The sequence below is a fragment of the Pleurodeles waltl genome, chromosome 5 (genome assembly GCF_031143425.1).
Source record: "Pleurodeles waltl isolate 20211129_DDA chromosome 5, aPleWal1.hap1.20221129, whole genome shotgun sequence".
Classification (NCBI taxonomy): Eukaryota; Metazoa; Chordata; class Amphibia; order Caudata; family Salamandridae; genus Pleurodeles; species Pleurodeles waltl.
Window position 1 is genome coordinate 1,188,470,666 of NC_090444.1, and position 19,650 is coordinate 1,188,490,315.

Consider the following 19,650-nt stretch of genomic DNA (forward strand, 5'->3'; position numbering starts at 1 on the left):
ATTGAAAACTAGAAAGAAAGAGAGACTTAGAAACTACCGGAAGTGACAATAGAAAACTGAATTTGACTTTTAAAGAAACCTGATTACGACAAGCTGCTAACCTGAATTGACAAAAGGGTCCTGGAGTGAGTGAAGACACTGTAATATACACACAAAAAAAAAAAAAAGAAAAGGGGTTTATCCTTGAGTTGATTGTTGATCTGCTATTCTGATTCTATACAAACATGGCTTACAATAGAAATAGTAGCAAAGGGAGTAAGGTATGTGGTTGGTTAGGTCTTATAATATGTATTGTGTGTGCAGTGATGATAGTGGGAGTGATTGTGGGAATGCCATGGAGAGAGAGAGAAACTATTAACGCAACTTCAAAACCTGAAACTACTACTGCACTAACACCGTGGGAGAGATTTGAGCAGGATGCAAGACATATGCATGAAGAACTAATGCAAAGGGAGAACTATCTACTAATGTCTTCTATCGCTTACTAAATGAGTATGTGGAAACTATGGATGCGAAAGATTGTAATGTATGTACTAAAATTCCTTCATCCGTGCAGGAGGGGGTTACTTATCATAGTCTTCCCCTTACTTATGGAAATAGTTGCAGCTTGCTATTAACAAGATTCTATAATCAAGAGCATGTGCAATTCTTTTATTCAAATTTGGATGTTGTGTTTTCCTTTGTGCCTATGATTGAGTTCTTAAATAAATTAGCTAAAGAGCACGATATAAAAATAGTTAGAGGATTCTTTGAGCCAACACTTACATTTGGCACTGCTTATGCACATCGCAACAATTTGACTTGCTTATTGTCGCCTGTAGAGAAGAGCTTTTTAGATCACACAGATGATAGATGAAAAGTACTGAAAGAAAGGTTAGAAAAAGGATTAGAGAAACGTACCTATGCAAATGATTATGCTTATACTGCAATCAAGACGCAAGGCAAATTAGCTATAGATGCATTACACGTAGGTAGGCTCTGTGTATATAGGCCAAAATCTGATCAAGACAATTTGTTTGTGGGCACGAGTGAGTATAGGCATGTGTTTTTGATTCAGAGTAAATGGACCTTTATGATGAATGGACAAGATCCAGCTATCCCTGGAATCTATTACATCTGTGGGCTGAATGCTTATTACAGTCTCCCTAAGGGATGGTATGGGACATGTTATATGGGGATAGTATTCCAAAAGATATACCAGATTGATGACTTAAAACAAATACCTAAAACATCTGAATTACAACATCCTAGACAAAAACGAGAATCATTGGCGGCTGTCATTGATGATATATTTGGAGCCATAATCCCATCAGTAGGGGTTATCTTGAATTCCATGAAAATTCAAAAGTTGTCTACTATAGTGGATAACATGTTGACAAATTTTACAGGAGCTATACTCCTGATGGATACTGAACTTGCTGCAGAAAGAGCTATGACTCTTCAAAATCGGTTTGCTTTAGACATTCTTTTAGCAAAGAGTGGAGGAGTCTGCAAAATGCTTAATGAGCGTCATTGTTGCTCATTTATACCTGATAACAGTAAGAAAATTAGAAGCATGCTTACTAACCTTACTAGAGATAGTACAGATTTGAAAGATCTGAAAGAACTTGGTGTTTGGGAGAAATTTGGAAAGGGAATTGCCCGAGTCGGAAGCTGGTTTACCAACATTTGGAATGGGGTACTTGCAAAAATTCTCATGGGTTTACTGATTGTTTTGGTTTGTCTATTAGGACTATGGGGGGCATGTAAAATTAATGACAAGGTAAAAAGAAATTGGACCAAAAGAGCCAGAAGAAATAAAGAAAGTGAAAGAGAGAAAATGTTCAATGAGATATGGGAAAGCTCACATAAAGGGCAAGATGTTGAAATGCGTATTATGCGCAAGGTGAAAAATTAAGATCAAAGAGAAATTTGTGTGATGACGAGCGTCATCAGAGGAGGGACTGAGAGAGCGTAGTTTAAATATTACATATTAAATGTAAAATACTTATACCTAACGATGCTGCATACAAAATGATCACAAAATATTATTTGCTTGGATGTATTCTTAACGCAATTATAAGTGTGAAGCTGCTATTGTACACATATACTAATGTCGATTATAAGAAATAATTGCTTGCATTATGATTAATTGAATATGTTAACACCTACGAGGATTATGTTTATTAGAATCCATAAGTCTTAAGTTAGCGTGAGTTGAAAACTTAGTCGTGTAGCTCTCATATTAGAGCATATTTTTCGGTTTCCTCAGTGTGCTGACTCGAAAAAGGCCATGACCCAGTATGTGTTCTTTTCTTTGTTTTATGTTGCAAGTCATGCTCCGTTCTCATCCGCATGCTAGCTGTTTTAGTATAAGTTTTATACGTTTTGCAACAAATATGGAAACTTTCAAGGACAATCGATCATGGAAAAGAGAACTTTTGACCTGAAGAACGTGCCAGAAAATGAAGTAACCCCGGATGTGCCACCTACGAAGACGTCAATTATGAAGACCAATCAAAGTGTTGAAAATTGTTGTGGGGTGACAAGTCCATTACTTAATGTATAATTTGATAGATTGAAGATAGTGGGGTGTATCGACTATCCAATAGAATTTTGGGGGAATGTATTGTGAAAAAGGGATAAAAACTCATGACACAGAAAACTCGAGAGAACTAGGTAGGGAATGATATCGATTGCATCCAGAAACTGTCACTCTGTTTGGTGATTTGAGACTTAAACCATCCTCATCCATAGACAGTCCCATTACACTTTCCTCCTTATGAGGGAAGTGTCCCCTGTCCCTTAGACGAAATAGATTGACGGCGATCTAACTGATGTCCTGAAGACGAAGACTGATCCTGTACGCTGACTCATTCCGAGGAGGGTAATTATGACAATTGCTATTGTAATTTGTCTAAATGCTTTTTCTTTCTAGGTACCAACTGCTGTATTTTTGGTGAGAGACCCTAGTTAGATGTTTTCCAATTTCGTGTTCTAAATTGTTTTGCATGAAGTCCAACATGCTGATGCCAATTAGTGGTTAGATTAGGCATTCACCTAGACTGACGCCAACAGACGTGACTGACATTGTGCTATGTTGAACTAAGGCGTATATGATGTTCTATGCATTCTGATCTGTGTGTCTCTTATATTGGTGTCTTTATGTTTGTGATCTTTGCGTTGTCAAAATCTTATCACAGTTGCCATATCGTGACTATGCTCTTTTGCTTCATGGTTTTGAGATTAATACTCTTGCTATTAGATTGTAATCAATAGGGAATAAAATTCACAAAACTCCCATAAAGGTGTGGTTATTCATGACTGAAAGGTCATGGTTGCGCCGACAGTTTAACCAATGTCTAAAGTGAAGTATATCGTGGTGTTATACGTTGATAATATTATTGATATATTGCTTGACATATTGATCAGTTATCTCGTTCTACGGTGTCTCACCACTGGGTCAAAAGATTCATTGGCCTAAAACGAGTCCTAATGTGTATAAATTAACATAGAGGGACGCGTTAGCAGTTCCATACTCCCAATCACCACCTCCGATCTGCCGACCTCGCACTCGCCACAGTCACCCGCATCCAACGCACCACCACAGGAGGCAGATCCTTCTCCTACCTCGCCTCCAAGGCCTGGAACTCCCTCCCCACCAACCTCCGCAAGACCCAACACTTCCTGCTCTTCAGAAAGAACCTCAAGACATGGCTGTTCAAACAGTGACCCCCCCCCCCACACCTTGAGACCCTCACGGGTGAGTAGCACGCTCTATACATTTTTTTTATGGAATGTGTTTTTTATATATGAAGAGGAGAACAATAATAAATTGAAACTAAAATATATAGTACATAAAGCTTAACATTATTTCAACAGTGCATATACCTCATAAAAGGAGCAAGCATGAAAATAGTGGTGGACCATTCAGTAATTGTAGAATGTAAAAAAATATAGTATAACATTACAGCAAGGTGCTCAAGGCTTTAATGCCTGTTAAAGGTCTTTAATGAGTTAAAGGTCTGAGCCCCTGGGCCTATGGGGAGGAAGAAGGCCTTTAAGAACTGGTATAGTCTTTTAAGAACTAGTATAACATTCCACTCAAGGAGAGTAGAATGTTCTAAAATAAACAGAGAGAAACAGAAGAAAAGGAATGGATCTATAACAGTCACTATTGGCTCTAAACAGCTAAATTGTCTTCAATATAGCTCCTGACATTCAAATGCATCAAATATCAAGACGTGCATACTGATTAGAGTAGGTCATCCAAGGTATACCCTAAACTGGGATTGGTTCATTTAGAGCTCATAACAAACAACATTGTGACCATGAGAATGGAAGAAAACTGGGAGACGGAGGCGAAAAGGAAGGATCAAGAGAAGGGAATGTCACAAACAGTTTAAGATATAGGCATGAAAGTATGAATAATTGAACAAACGAACGAATGCAAGAAGGTTTAGGCATATTAGCACTTTGCATCACTATTGGTCCTTATGTAAATGGAGGTATGGGTGAGCGTAATCCTGAGGTAAAGTAAATAGGATTTAAGTGTTTAATGGTTGGCAACATAATTTAGTTATTAGATTTCAGTTTGATTACAGTCTAGGACAAAGGACAGTTGTGTGATGGAATGTTCTCACCTCCGATTTGCAGCTTCAAAACATAATATCTGTTATCTTACTATGCTTTTATACATATTCTCCAGAGGTGATAATGATTTATATTCAATGAAAAATAATTGTTGGGCTAGCTGATCAGAATACCATTAGTATATCTCAATAATATCTTCTGTGAATTTTACAGGAGAGGGCAACTATGGGCAAACTTGCACTTGCACTTAATCTCAATGACAGATTTATCATCCGAGTTGGTATTTGTCCTAAACAGTTGATACATAGTAGAGTCACAGCTCTTAAGTTCTTACACTGTATCACATGGCCTAAATTGTTCATAATAATGCTCCTACTAATCTGGAGTTTAAGCATCCTAACAATGCTGGTTATCTTTGACAAACAATTTAAGTGTAGTATTGTAATAAGAATAATTTAGAGATCAGAACTCAGTGACGTGGAAGCAGGCATTTTCAAAGTGTTGCGCTTAATCGTAAATACCATCAGGATATTGCTAAACAAAGGGTTCATTTATTTTCTTTGTTGCCTTTATTACACTTTATATATGAGTGGAACATAAAGTAAGCAAAGTTATAACAGAGGGTAGACTGATAAATTAGAATAGACCGGATTAATTATGACCCAGGTCAGCATGTCTGTTCTATTATTCTTGGCGCTCTACTGAGACATTTATTTCATTGTAAAGGTACTGAGATATCGTGAAAAATAAAGAAAATTCATGATTGCGGCTGATGTTGGGTTATAATACTTTGCCAATGCAATAATTGATTTTCCCCTACCAATAAGAACTTTGTTAATAGTGATGACAATTTTCAGATATATAGGATGGAATCATAGGAAGACAGTGTATTTGGCTCTTTTGTACTCCACCAGGTTAGCAACGAAGTTGACCATATTTTAATACTGGGATAGTTCCTTGTGTGTAACGTGTAAATCAAATTTTATTTTGCCAGAAACATTTCAATTATGATTAAAGTACAAGGTATTGAATCATTTTATTCCTTCAGATCAAGGTGAGGAATGTCAGTCTTGGCACAACTTGTTTCTGGAGAGAGAGAATCGTACTGTTAAATCATCTTGTAAAATAGTCATGAGGTCGAGGAGTAGAAAGCAGAGGCACCAAAAAGAGGGAAGAAATGTCCTCACAGTAGGAAGAAACCTAATGGTGTTAGTACAGCCACAGGTATTTCAAAGTCATCTAAATGCATTCAAATGTTTACAAGGGATGTGCAAATCAACGTAATAAATGTCAATGAACTTTGCTTTCCATCCCTGAAAGGAACAATTTGTGAGCATATATCTTAGCAAAGAAGCCAACACTGAACTTGTCAGAAACGGAGTTGTTGATTTGGGAGAGCAGTTCCCACACCAGAGTAGTAATCACAATCTGGTTAGGTCACAACACAGTTCAAGAGAATCACTGCTCAGCGACTGATAGCAAAGGCATAAACAGCAGGCAATACCCCAGTGTGTTAAGTTCATAGAGTACCAATAAAAAAATTAAGTTAACAAGACAATAAAATTCTCAAACAAATTTAGAAAAATAAGAAAGATGTAACAAGAAAGAAGACACAAAAATGACCAAATCGGATCAAGGGAAGAGAAATTAAGAATTTTTAAGGTTTTAAGGCAAAAAGCACCAAGAAAACTCACATCGGTAAATGAAAGTGACACATTGCAGTTGACCAGGAGTGATTTCAGGACAAACATGGGGCAGCAGGATTCAGGAAAACCAAGTGTGTTACGCAAGTCTAAAGGCCTGATTAGGACATTGGTGGATGGGATATCCTGTCCGCCATATTACAAGTTCCATTATATCCTATGGAACTTGTAAAACAGGGGGCGGGATATCCATCACTTTTGTGACGGAGTATCCCATCCATCAGGGTTGTATCGTAATCAGGCCCTAAGTTTATAATTTGGGACTTAAACATTTTTTCAGTTCTCAAAGTCCACCAGTGGGGCACAGCAAGTACAGCTGGCAAGGGTCCATAGAAGTCAGATACATTTTTGTTGAGCTCCTGCTGAAACCAACAATTTATGCGCCAAAAGCACTGATCTAGACAAACTAAGATTTTTGTAACCACAGATGTCACTGGCACCTTGCCCAGGTTAAAACATTTACCTTTGCACTTAATGACTATTTTAGTTCTCAAAGTCATCCAATGGGGCAAGCCTGGAAGCAGCAGCAGGACAGGGTCAATGAGGACAGATACCTTCACCTAGAGATCCAGCTGATCAATCAATCAATCATAGTATTTATAGAGCGCACTACGTACCCGTTAGGGTTTCAAGGCGCTGAGGGGGGGGAGGGGGGGGGGGCTTGCTGCTATTGGTCGAAGAGCCAGGTCTTGAGGAGCCTCCTGAAGGTGAGAAGGTCCTGGGTCTGTCGCAGGGAGGTCGGGAGGGCGTTCCAGGTCTTAGCGGCGAGATGCCTTTTTATTCATGGCAAAAAGCTCTGCGTGGGACAGACCTGGATATCTTACCCACCAAGGAAGCATCTTCCCTAGGAAAGCTTCCGTACCTTCTCTTAGCCCTCCAAAGGTGAAAAAAAGGACTACATCTCAAAAAGTTCTTATTGCTGGGAAAGTTCCTCCTCATCACTCTGAGAGCCCCCAAGCCTAGGTATCAAGCCTCTCTCCGCCTTAGGCCCTCTCAGGGTCCAGTCCAAACTGGTCAGCTGCACCTTCTTCAAACCAGGAAGTCCTTCTGCCTGTTGTGTTCCTTGTTTAGCAACCAAAGGCCAAATACTTGAACCTTGGAGAGCAGATCCAGTCCCTGAGTACCAAAATGAGTTAGGGGATACTTCTTTCTTCCAGCAATCACAAAGTCTTCTTTCTTCAGATATTTATTCTCAAGTACAGAGATATTGCAAGAGTTGCTGGTAAGGTGTCAGTTTTCTCCTGTGTAATAGCCAGTGATGGGAGAATTCCCTATTGTTAAACTGGACAGCCTTAGGGTGGTCTTCCCCCAACTTTCTGCTTGCCGCCCTCCATTTTCTGACCTCCTTTTTGCTGGCTTTAGGACTCTGTGCACTTTACCACTGCTAACCAGTGCTGAAAGGCGTGTGCTCTCTCCCCTAAAACATGGTAATATTGACTCATGCCCAATTGCCATATTTAAATTTACTTCTAAGTCCCCAGTAAAGTGTGCTACATGTGCCCAGGGCCTGTAAATTAAATGGGCCTGCAGCACTGATTGTGGCACCCAAGGAAGTACCCCCTTAACCATGTCTCATGCCTGCCACTGTAGAGCCTATCTGTGCAGTTGAAACTGCCATGAGGACCAGGCAAGTTGAACCTCTTGCCAGGCCTAAACCTTTCCTTTTTATACAAGACCCCCAAGGTAGGCCATATCTGACCCGCAGAACAAGATGCCATGTATTTCAAAGGCAGGACATGTACTTTTGAGTTTTACATGTCCTAGTAATGAAAAACTCCCAAATTCCTTTTTCACTACTGCAAGGCTTATCTCTCCCATGGGATAACATTAGGAATACCCTATTAAATATTATATGTGTAAGTCTCAATCTGGAAGAATTAGGTTTGCCAAGTTTGGCGTCTCTGAACTCACAATTTAAAAATCACAATTTATGGTGAAGTCAGAATTTAAATTGCAGTTCTGAAAAATGACACTTTCAGAAAATTGCCATTTTCTTACTTTAGCCATTTGGTGACAACTGATTGTCTCCAATAAACGTCTGGAGTCGGGTGACAGCTAGGCCTGTGCATTCCCTCTAGACATCATCACATAAAGGAGGTGTAGGTGTGACTAATAAGTCATTACCATCCTGATGGGCATCCTGGGCAGGGTGCGTGGGAGAGGCTGACACCCATGAAAGGGCAGTGTCCTGCTACACACAAAGAGCTGCATACCCCCGTAGTGTGTCTTGATCAGGGAAGGAAGGGAGGGAGGGCCTCAGTGCACTTCAAAGGCCCTTTTCTGATTCCTCCCCCACTTCAAAGGCAGAACGGGGCATAAGTACTGGACCTTCTACACCACCATCTCAGTACACTTCTGCACCTGTGGATACTCTGCCAGGAAGAAAGACTGCTGTGCTACCACAAGGACTGCCACTCTGTTGAGCTGCTATCCTGTTGGACGCCTGCTTTGGTGGGCTAACCTGCTACCTGATGCCCACTTGTATGGGAGCAAGAAAGATATGACCCAAAACCAAGGTGACTCCAAAGGCTTGCTGACTTGCCTCCTGTTCTGAAGTCTCAGGGACATCAAGCACGTCCCTCCAATCTACAGACAGCACCTGGACTTTACTTGCTGTAAGTCTTGCTCTGTCAAGTGGTGGCAACCCAGTCCAGTGTCCTTGGAAGGGGGTGTAAATTGCTGCAACTGCCAGAACCTGCGCATTGCACCAACTGCCGCATCGCTACCTGCGAGATCGGGATTGTGGCATCACTGCCATTGCAGAGACAGGATCGGTGCATCGGACTTGGAACTGCTGCATCACCCCGGAACCACCACTTCTGAACCAACTTATCGCCAGCACTGCATGAAGAATATTGACGCATCACCAATCCAGCGTGAACTAACCCAGCACATCACATCGGGAACTGCCGCACCCAGAACTGGCGCATCGCATTCGGACCAAACTCATCATCGAGAAGTCCAGCACAACACCCCAACGCCCTGGGGACCAATGCTGCATCTCATGCTGCAACAAGGATTAAGGTACTGTTGCTCAGTGGGCCCTGCAGGAGTCCTGTAGCCAGCCTGTGCTCCATTACGGGCAGCCTGAACTCTTGACTTTGTCCTGGTCGAGCACAACCAGATATCCCAATAGGTGCTTCTTGCTTCTAAGCACTACTTGCACATTTCATCTTTAAAAATTCATATCCCGACTTCCATTTATTGGATTTTTGTTGTGTTGGTTGTGTTTTGTTCATTAAATTAAGCTCTATTTTTCTAACCTGGTGTGGGTTATCTTTGTGCGATGTTTTCACTGTTTGAAGTGTTCCACAAATACTTTACACATTACCTCTTAATTTAAGCCTGACTGCTCTGTGCCAAGCTACCAGAGGGTGAGTACAGGTTAACTTCTAGTGTGTATCTGATTTACCCAGACTAGGATTGTGGTTCCTGCTTGGCAAGGGTGCATACCTCTGCTAACCAGAAAACCAGATTCTAACACCTATGTACAGTCATGGCTACTTTTTTTTACTAAAAACCCACCCTCCTTTTTAGCTTTCTCTCAGTTACTGCAGACCTTTCCAAAGTCCATAATCCAAAATGGCCTTAGCTTTCATCAAGTTACAGTAGTCTTTTCCTTCCCTCTTGCCACTCAGATATGGAGGTTAGGTTTCCTCATTTTGGTAAATACTGGAACGGTTTTCCCTCCAGCAGAGAGCACAAACAGAACTCTAAGATGGCTCTGGGACAGATGTTTTCAGTTCCTGAGATCCCCATTTAGAATCTCAAATTCAGAAGGAAAGGATATGAAAGCTGCTCATTGTGGTGCTGATATTCCCTTTTCCCTCCTACAAGGTTACACCCTGCTAAGTGGCCAGTGTTAATACCACTCCACCCTACTTACACCCAGACGGAAACCCATGTTCTTTTAGGAGGAGAGTTGTCAACAGCCAGAGTGTGTAATCAGTCTCTGGATCAGGGCTAGTCAACAAACCAGTGTGAGTTAGTTATTCACTATCTTTATCAAAAGATTACATTCACTGTTGATTCAGATTTTTTAATAATATATATATTTTTTTTTATTTGATTCGAAGTGCTAGCATTTTCCAAGGAAATGTTACAAGAGGCTTTAATCCACGGTTAGGCCAGCTCATGGAAAATGAAGCTAACATAGCTTTACCACTGACTGACAAATAGTTTTTTTCAACTGTTTAACTATGTGACACACTTTTCCTTTCTATCTAGCATGCTGCACGTTTATATTTTAAGCAACCAGCCCTAAAGTGTGCCTTGATTTAGCTACTATGTAAAAATATTTGGTCCTACATGGCAAATCAGTTTTCTTTATCAGGTAAAACTGATTTGCTTTGAGCTGTAGTCTAGCCACAGAACAATGGTGGTTTCTAAAGCATCACATGTTGGACTTATGTATGACCGGTTTAAGTTCCCACAGTTGCACCTGGCATTTAACTTCCATGCCACAGCTGTAATTTTTGCTGCAACTTATTTCCACACTGCAAAGTTAAACCAATTAGGTGTAGCCATTTGTAAAGTATAGTTTGGGGGCACAACGAACATACTGTGGCTATGAATGGCAGGATCACAGGGCACATTGAAAAAAGTAAAAAAAACAGGGCCTATGAAAAAGGTGAAAACTCAGTGGGAGCAGGTACAAAAGGTGCATTTGTTACAAGAATGCTATTAAAGATTTGTCCGAGAGATATGACTGTTTCCAAAGAAATGCTGTTCTAGCAGTTGCAGCATAGACAACATTATTAGCAAAGAAACATGGTGTTCATTGCTGCAAAGAAAATACTAATTGGCAAGACAAATATCAGGGGTACAGGTGATTACTGCACCGATGTATACTCTTAGAACGCTACTCTTTTTCACACCTATGTTTTTCCTCTTACAATGAATTACACTAAAAAGGACCTACATGACATGCATTTCTCTTCCTTTTGCTTCCTAAAATACTAATCTCCTAATTTCTTCTCAAAATCTCCATCGAGCAAATGGTAAATACGAGGCGCATGCAGGAAAGCCTATGTCATGTTGTTCCTTTACCTGCACCATGGTTTTTTCCTATGAAGTTTCAAGCTACAGACTACAAGTCGAACGGGCATTATAGTCAATATTACAGGCATTCATAAAGGCAAAAACTTACTTCTCATGTTGACGTCGAGGGGATTTAAACTTGCAGCATGGACCTTTACTACCACTTCATTTGGATACTTGATAACTGGAAACATTGTATTTTTATTGAATCGAAGAACATCATTACTGCCATATTGGTCTATTACCCAAGCAGGCATAACTGTGTTTTTCCTTGAAGAAGTGCAGATGTCTTGTTTTTGGTGGATCCTTCTACATTCTTTGTGACCTCTGAAAAGCCTTGACCTAACAGATCCTTTGAGTGTATTCAACATGTCCGAAGAACGTCTTGACACAAGCATGGAGAATCCTATAATTGAAAGAAAGCACATGCAAAAGAATAGTTAACTTCTTGCACCACTTGAAATTACCATGTGATTTATAAACATAAGATTCTTCAGTTTGAAAAGCAATAGCCAACATAAATCAATTTATTTTCTGACCAACTCATTGAACTTTGCATCAAACTTCTTCCATAAATCCTTCAGGTATTTCTCTATGTTTACCAAAGAGACAATAATTTTTCTTTACCTATGCCACTGTTCACCTATTGACTTTTGAACACCAACTTCATTCTATAACTTTATGATCAACTTTGTTTTGAATAGATAGAACAAACAGACCAAGAAAGAGAGAAATAACGAGAGAGTGCTTCATCACCATGGGGCATCCACGTTCTATTATGTCCTGTTTATGCTACACCCGCTACATAGCATGATGGCATGCGTGGTACCCTGTATGCAGCATGTCCTGCAGCGCCTGTGGACTTGACTGTCTGCAGCATTACACTTTATGCATCACCTATACAATAATGTAAAAAAAACAAATATTACATGTAGTTTGTATTTTGGAAATAGATACCACAGAGTTCCTGCCAAAATTCATTCAAGATTTTAAGTCAACGAGTAAACCATCCAAAACGAGTGTGGAGAAGATAGGTCCTGATTTTGCTGGCGTCCTCTATTATGCATTTTCACACCTCCAAATGGATTAAAAGTGGAATACCGCTTCCATGCCGCTCCCACAGGACTTCAAGGAAGGCTGCAAAACGAAGATTGCTCATTGAAAGCACTCTTTTCCTCACAGAAACCTTGCAGGTTGGACTAGAGACCTCACATAATTGCTCATTCCATCAACGTCTCTAAATACTCCAGTTTCTTTCCTATTTTAGGCCCAAACACTAACGGCAAACCACAAAACACAGGAAACAGTGGCCAGTTTCTTTCTTTCTTTGCCCAATTAGGTGGCTGTTACATTGGTGTACAATTTCCTCATGAACGTTTGTGGCTGAAACTCTATACTGCCCACGTACCGACCATGTGTGCTGGCCGTTGCTTACCAAGGCCCCATGCCAACAGTAACCCCATTACTCTGTCAAAATAGGGAGCCATTAATCCACTGTATCACTCAGGAAGAGTAAAGGCTTCTACAGCCAAATGTATCATTTAATGCCTACTTCTATAACTAAAACTGGAAGTAGTCTTATAAATGACAGCCATTGAACCTATTTCAAAACAAGCTCTGCATCATGTGCTCACATGTTGCACAATTTGGTTTGCACTGTGTGCTATGCAATACTGTTGAATCAATTATTATAATATAAAATATAAGAAGAATAATATATTTCCTATCCAGAGATACAATGGGAATGCCTGACGAATATAGGTTAATTTCATATTTACTTCCAGTTGATCCATGCCTTCAACTCATACCAACGAGGAACTGAGACACTGGCTAATTTGAATCTTCTGGTAACCAAAGTTAAAAACAAGCCTCAAATCCTTGTGATTTATATTATCCATGGCACATTGACCTTCTTTTATGTAGATTCAAGCAGATTCTGCAGTCCAGTGTTCTGAAACGCAGAAACACCATGATTGAACGCCTTTTGTGATAAAATACCAATGGAATTGATCCCAAAAATTAAAAGGATAGACACGTATCTTACACACACACACACAGCTAACACACCCAGCACGTGACTCAACCTCTACAAAGGGGTAAAAAAAAAAACAATCTGCAACTTAATACTTTCAACACCCTCTCAGAAAAAGAAAACCAATTGCCCTGAGCCCAGAGCACCAGTCTTCTCCCTGACTGCAGAGACCAGCAGATCATGCAATAAGGAAAGAGCGCCTGGAGGGAGTGAGACCGAGTAAGGATCCTGGTGAGCAAAGTGTGAGACATCTGGTCCGGCTGGAACCATTGCCCTTCTGAGAACTGAGATTGGTGCCCCAGTGGGCCAGAAATAGGACTCGGGGCAAGCAGTCTCGATCCCGGGTTTTTTCTCCACCTTGGAAAAGATTTTACTCCAACTTTCCGAAGTGCAAAGAGATTCGAAAGGAGCTGATGAATAACTTTAACAAAGGGTGAGTTTAATACTACTTTTATGCCTTGTTTTTTGTAAATGCCGATAGTGACAATGACCAATGACAACTGGCAGCAGCCACTCGTGCCTGTTATTATGACTTTTTCTCGATTCATGATTCACTCTGCAATGGCTCAGTTATGTCCAATAAAAATGGCAGCTTGTGTGTTCATCCGCAGACTCACATGGCGTTTCAACCAGGGAACTATCATTTCCTATCTTTTTCCACCACCATGTGAATTCACAAAAAGGTGACAAAAATCAGAGCACTGCCAGAATCTAAAAGCTAAAGTAATATAAGTCCCAACATAATCAAAAAGTCTATTGTCACTGTATGTTAAGAATCCACTAACTCTCCCGGGATAGACCCTCTTATGCGCCTCATATCCCCCCAACGAGAGGAAGACCTGCGACATATGCTAAGGACCTGCCCAATGCTACAGCACACTGGTTGACGGTCCCTACTACCCTGAGAGATGTGGAACTCTCAGAGCTCTACACGTGGGAAGCTTGTGCTCTTGGCATTTTTAACCGTAAGAAGACGAACAAACTGCAATCCCGCTTCGCGATGCTAGTGCCCCTGTTGGCAGTTCGGGTGCTCACCCTGCACTAGTACTCTTCTGCTCTCCCCCCCACCATCAGTGGAGGCTCGGGGGGGGGAGGGGAGCTATACGTAAATGGGGGGGGGCGGGGCGGTCGAGGAGGAGGACACCCCAAGCTTGGGAGAGATGCGAGGGCTCCGCTGACACACCACTGCCATGCACTAGGCGACGATTCTTGTCTTCTTCCAACAAAGCCCAAATGACTATACTACGCTGCCATGAGATATAACTGCCCTCGCGTCTTTGCTGTCTTCTTCCCTCCCCCACCAACCCTCCCTATCTATGTTTTTTCATGACGAGCAGTTCTGGACTGGCCTCCTGAAACTGGTGGGTGACCCTGGGCTTTCATGGGAGCCCTCCACCCAAAGACACGGCCTATAGCATGAAAGCCCCCCCTGCCCCACTAGCCCCTTGTCCTCTACTCTTCGTAATACATTTGCCAGTGCCATGGGATGCCCACAGTAACGCACGGCCCCACAGATGCGTTTAGTAGCCACAATACCTCCCCCACCTAGCTTCCCACAGTTAAAACCCCTAACGGCATACAACCCCCCACCCCCATTCTGCAGGCACTGCAAGCCTCCACAGCACTGCAGAGACACGCGCTATCAACGATTGCAGTACTTGACATCACAACTGCTAAAATGTTACCAATGCTATCTGCTTGACATCTGTATTATGACGTTATATATTGACTGTAATGAATCTGGTATTTTAATTGTATGCCACATACCCTGTACATAGTTGCACTAAATGACAATATTTTTTTTTAAAAAGGCTATTGTCAGAGCTCTGATAGAATGAAAACTCTGTCATAATGCGTCACTTCACTACATGACACCAAATGGGGCAGATACCTTTATTTTTAGAACAAACAGAATTCTGAAGCATCCAGTCCTTTCGACACATAGGTATTATACAAAAGTCCAGACCCCTGGCAATCATTTGCAGTGACCACCTTGGTGGACTGTAATCGTTAGAAATGCAATAAAGGCACCTGCAGAACTGTTGAAAGTTGCCAGCTAACCAAAAACAATAAACAGCACACCTGCTTCCCACACTTCTTCACCCATCACACTGATAAGCGCTGCGTCCCAAAACACGATAACCTCACCTCGTTCGTCTTCACAAACGACATGGAAGCATTTCAAGCGCAACACCCTTCCAACCACACACTCCTAACTGGGTAGGAAGCTACCCATGTAGGCAAGCTCTGCGGCAGTTGACGTATGGGTAATGCGCTCTATATAAATGCTCCAGTGCAATAACATGTCACTAAGTGATAACTCAATTGTGTTTATCAACATCAGGAGGATGAGTGTCTGATTTGAAAGAGGAAGGAGTGTAACGTCAACACAGTTTTCTACCGCAGGTACATTAATTTATTAACCTGTGTCACTTGATTTCCCACAGTAAGAAGCCATCAATGCTCAATGAAGCGGACAACACAGTTTGAACGGTATCTAGAATCAGACCTCTTCAAATGTTACGGTAATTGGATGATATAGTTGTAAACTGAGTAGAAATCTATAATCATTCGGAGAAGGAAACTCGTGTCCTAATCATTAACTAACTGATAGAGACTGCCAACACCTGAACTAGACAGGTGGAGTTAAAACAAAGTAGTTTCGGTCACCCCAATTGGCTTGTAAATAGTAAATGGTAACAGTCAACACCCGAAAAAATGCAGGTCTAATAAAAGCAGTTTCATTAGGACCAAATCGCGTTGGCTTGTAACAAAAGAATTCGTAAAAGTTGACCTTTCTTACATAGCTACCTGATATCATGTTTTCGGAAGGAGCACTTCGTACAGTGTTTTATATTCAACAGACAACGCTTTTCCCTGGCAGTGTCAGGATGACGCACAGATTAGGTGCATGGTACAGCCCACGCCTCTCTTCTCCAGGGAGTTTATCTAGTCCTCGTAACCTCGGACGGGTCTATGATCTACCCAGCACTATTTGTCCTAGGACAGCAACACACTTTCGAACTTTCACCTCGAAACGTCAGTCGGAAAACCAATGGGGAAGCGTAATACTCCTAGCGAGTCCTAACTACACCAATTGGCGCAGCCGTCTCTGAAGCACAAAACTTTGGATGCAAAGATGGCGGCGCCCGTGTAAGGTTGCCGTCCCGGTATTTTGCTAGGTGCTTGTTGCACCCTGCCTGTTACCCCTCACCCGGTGTTTAATGTTGTTGTCGTTTGAACTTAGCGAGAGAAGAACTGTGAGGGAGCCATGTTGGGCTTGACGCTGAAGGAGGTGAGATAAAAAGAATACTAGGTACACCACTTTTTGCGTTGTCTTCGAGGGGTTTCTACATTTGTGGTGGGTTTGACAGAAGTACTGGTCGTGTAAGGTTCCAGTTACACAGACTTTTTAAGTACCGGTATGTCCCGATCATTGTTTTTTTCAAATACCCTTTACCAAAGTAACAATTGAAAACCCTCGCATGACCAGTGCATTTCAAGACCCCCAAATCAACGAGGTAGTTTGGGACGGCTATTACACGCATAGCTGCAGCATTTTGACACGAGTTGCGATTTGGCAAGTAATCCTCCAGTTCGAAGCGTTTTTTACGTGACTCCCCGCGAATCGTTACACCGTTAAGTAGTTCCGCTTTTTTAGCCGCAATGAATCCCACGCTTGCGTCCATTACTGTGACGCGCATTTTCGCTTTTAACGTTGTAAATACTGGCTACAAAATATCCTCTTGCAAAGTAATGCACTCCAGGATGTTACCACCATTTGGTGGAACCCTATAATCCACAGGGTGCGGGGATTAGATGTGTTAACGCGTCCCTTTATGATAATTTATTACACATCAGGACTCGTTTTAGGCCAATGAATCTTTTGACCCAGTTGAGAGACACCTTAGGACCAGATAGCTAATCAATATATCAAACAATACGTCAATAATGTCATCAATATTTATCACAACAATACATTTCACCTTGTTCTAAGTCATTAATTAATTCAAGCCGCTACCATGACCTTTCAGCCATGAATAACCACACCGATTTAGTAGAATTTTATGAGTTTTATTCCCTATTAATTACAGTCTAAAAGCAGATGCGTTAATCTCAACACTAAGAAACATAATAGCATAGTCACAATATGGCAAATTTGGTAAGATTTCATTAAAGCAAGAATCACAAACATCAGAACAGAACATGGCGTGAACATAGATCAAATTCAACAGAGTGTCAATAAGGCGTCAGTTCACCAAAGCATAGTCTCGGTCGTTTGTCTATTTGCATCAGTTTTGGTGAACACCTGTCCTAACCACTGATTAGCATTCGCATGTTGGGCTTCATGCAAAACAATTTAGAACACTAATTTGGAAAACATCTAACTAGGGTCTCTGTCAAAAGTAAGCAGTTGGTACCTAGAAAGGAAAGCAAACAGACAAATCACAAATGCATTGTCATAATTACCCTCCAAGGTTTAGGTCAGCGCACAGGTTCAGTCTTCGTCTTCAGGACATCAGTCAATTCGCCATCAGTCAAAACTCAGCTGCGGGGCAAAGGGGCACTTCCCTCATAAGGAGGTAAAGTGTAACATGGACAAATCTAAGAGCGAGGATGGTTTCAAGTAAAGCAACAAGTCACCAAACAGAGTGACGGAGTTTCTGGATAAAATCAATAGCATTCCCTAACCCACCTAAATGACTCCTGTGACATGGGTTTTTATCCCTTTTCCATTGTACATTCCCCCAAAACTCTATTGGACATTTGTTATGCCCCACTATCTTTAACCTATCAGAAAATACATCAGGTAACCTAACTCTTCACCCCATATTATTTTACAAGTCTTTGATTGGTCTCCATAATTGACTTCTTCAGAGGTGGCACGCCCGGTATGATTTCATCTTTCTGCAATTCTTTGCACATCTTTTGGTCAGCAGCTCCATTGTCTTCACCGGTTTGAATGACCTTGTACATTACATTAATGTACACAGTTTCAATTTGTTTTTAACATTTATTCTGCAAACAAGAAAAAGGCTATGAGAACGGATCTAACATGGTTACATTTGTCTTCTAGTTTGAAGGAAAAAGAACATGTAGGGTCGTGTCCTTTTATGAGTCAACACACTGTAAAATAGAAAAAATAAATTTAATTTGAGAGCCAAGCAGCTAAGCTTCGGCTCATGCTAACTTAAGGCCTATGAGGATTTCAGCACAGATTCAATAACGTAATCATTAGTATAAACTTATTTAAACACAGTATAATAATTGTAGTCATCATTATTGGTCTACGTATACATTGACGGCCACTCCCCGTGGTCACATTTCAAGTGCACGTTTTAAGCAAAATTACTATTATTATAGTTTCTATGCGCATTATCACACATTATTTCATAAACATTTCATGTTAATATGGATTATATAAGCTATGCTCTCTCAATCCCTCCTCTGATGACGTTCGTCATCACACAAACCTTTCCTTTGACCTTTCACTTTAATTTTTCACTTTACGCATAATGCGCATTTCAACATCTTGTTCTTTGTGTTAACTCTCCCAAATTTCATTAAACATTTTCTCCCTTTCATTTTCTTTGTTCCTTTTACTCCTCTTAGTCCAATTTCTTTTAATTTTGTCATTTATTTTGCAAACTCCCCATAATCCTAATAGAGAGGCCAGAACAATTTATAGACCACCTAATATTTTTGCAAGTACCCCATTCCAAATGTTGCTAAACCAGCTCCCTACTCTGGCAATTCCCTTTCCTAATTTCTCCCACACTCCGGGTTCCTTCAAATCCTTCAAATTTGCACTATCTTTAGTTAGGTTAGTAAGCATACCTCTAATCTTTTTACTATTATCAAGTATATATGAGCAACAATGACGCTCGTTGAGCATCTTGCAGACTCCGCCGCTCTTTGCTAAAAGAATGTCTAAAGCAAGCCGATTTTGAAGAGTCATAGCCCTTTCCGCAGCAGGTTCAGTATTCATCAGGAGTATAGCCCCTGTAAAATTTGCCAACATGTTATCCACAATATTAGACAACTTTTGAATCTTTATGGAGTTTAAGATAACCCCTACTGAAGGAATTATGGCTCCAAATATGTCACCAACGACAGCAGCCACTGTCTCTCGTTTTTGTCTAGCATGTTGTAATTCAGACGTTTTAGGTATTTGCTTCAAGTCATCAATCTGATATATCTTTGGGAAAACTATTCCCAAATAACATGTCCCATACCATCCCTTAGGGAGACGGTAATAAGCATTAAGTCCACAGATATAATTGATCCCAGGGATCGCTGGAT

At 41.0% G+C, this 19,650-nt stretch overlaps 2 protein-coding genes across 3 annotated transcripts in view; one reads left to right on the plus strand and one right to left on the minus strand.

Moving 5' to 3' along the window:
• RTN4IP1 (reticulon 4 interacting protein 1) overlaps positions 1-11,718 on the minus strand; it is a 229,342-nt gene extending 217,624 nt beyond the window's left edge. Inside the window, exon 1 of the mRNA XM_069235436.1 lies at positions 11,425-11,718. Coding sequence (XP_069091537.1) covers positions 11,425-11,713 — 289 coding nt within the window. The 5' untranslated portion in view covers positions 11,714-11,718. The remainder of the gene's footprint in view (positions 1-11,424) is intronic.
• Positions 11,719-16,415: 4,697 nt separating this feature from the next.
• The window catches only part of QRSL1 (glutaminyl-tRNA amidotransferase subunit QRSL1), a 166,720-nt gene continuing 163,485 nt past the window's right edge, over positions 16,416-19,650 (plus strand). Inside the window, exon 1 of one of the 2 annotated variants that reach the window (XM_069235435.1) lies at positions 16,416-16,642. Coding sequence is in view for 1 of the 2 variants with exons in the window: in XM_069235434.1 (XP_069091535.1) it covers positions 16,619-16,642 (24 nt within the window). In the remaining variant the exon portion in view is untranslated. The remainder of the gene's footprint in view (positions 16,643-19,650) is intronic. The other variant, XM_069235434.1, reaches the window with a different exon arrangement.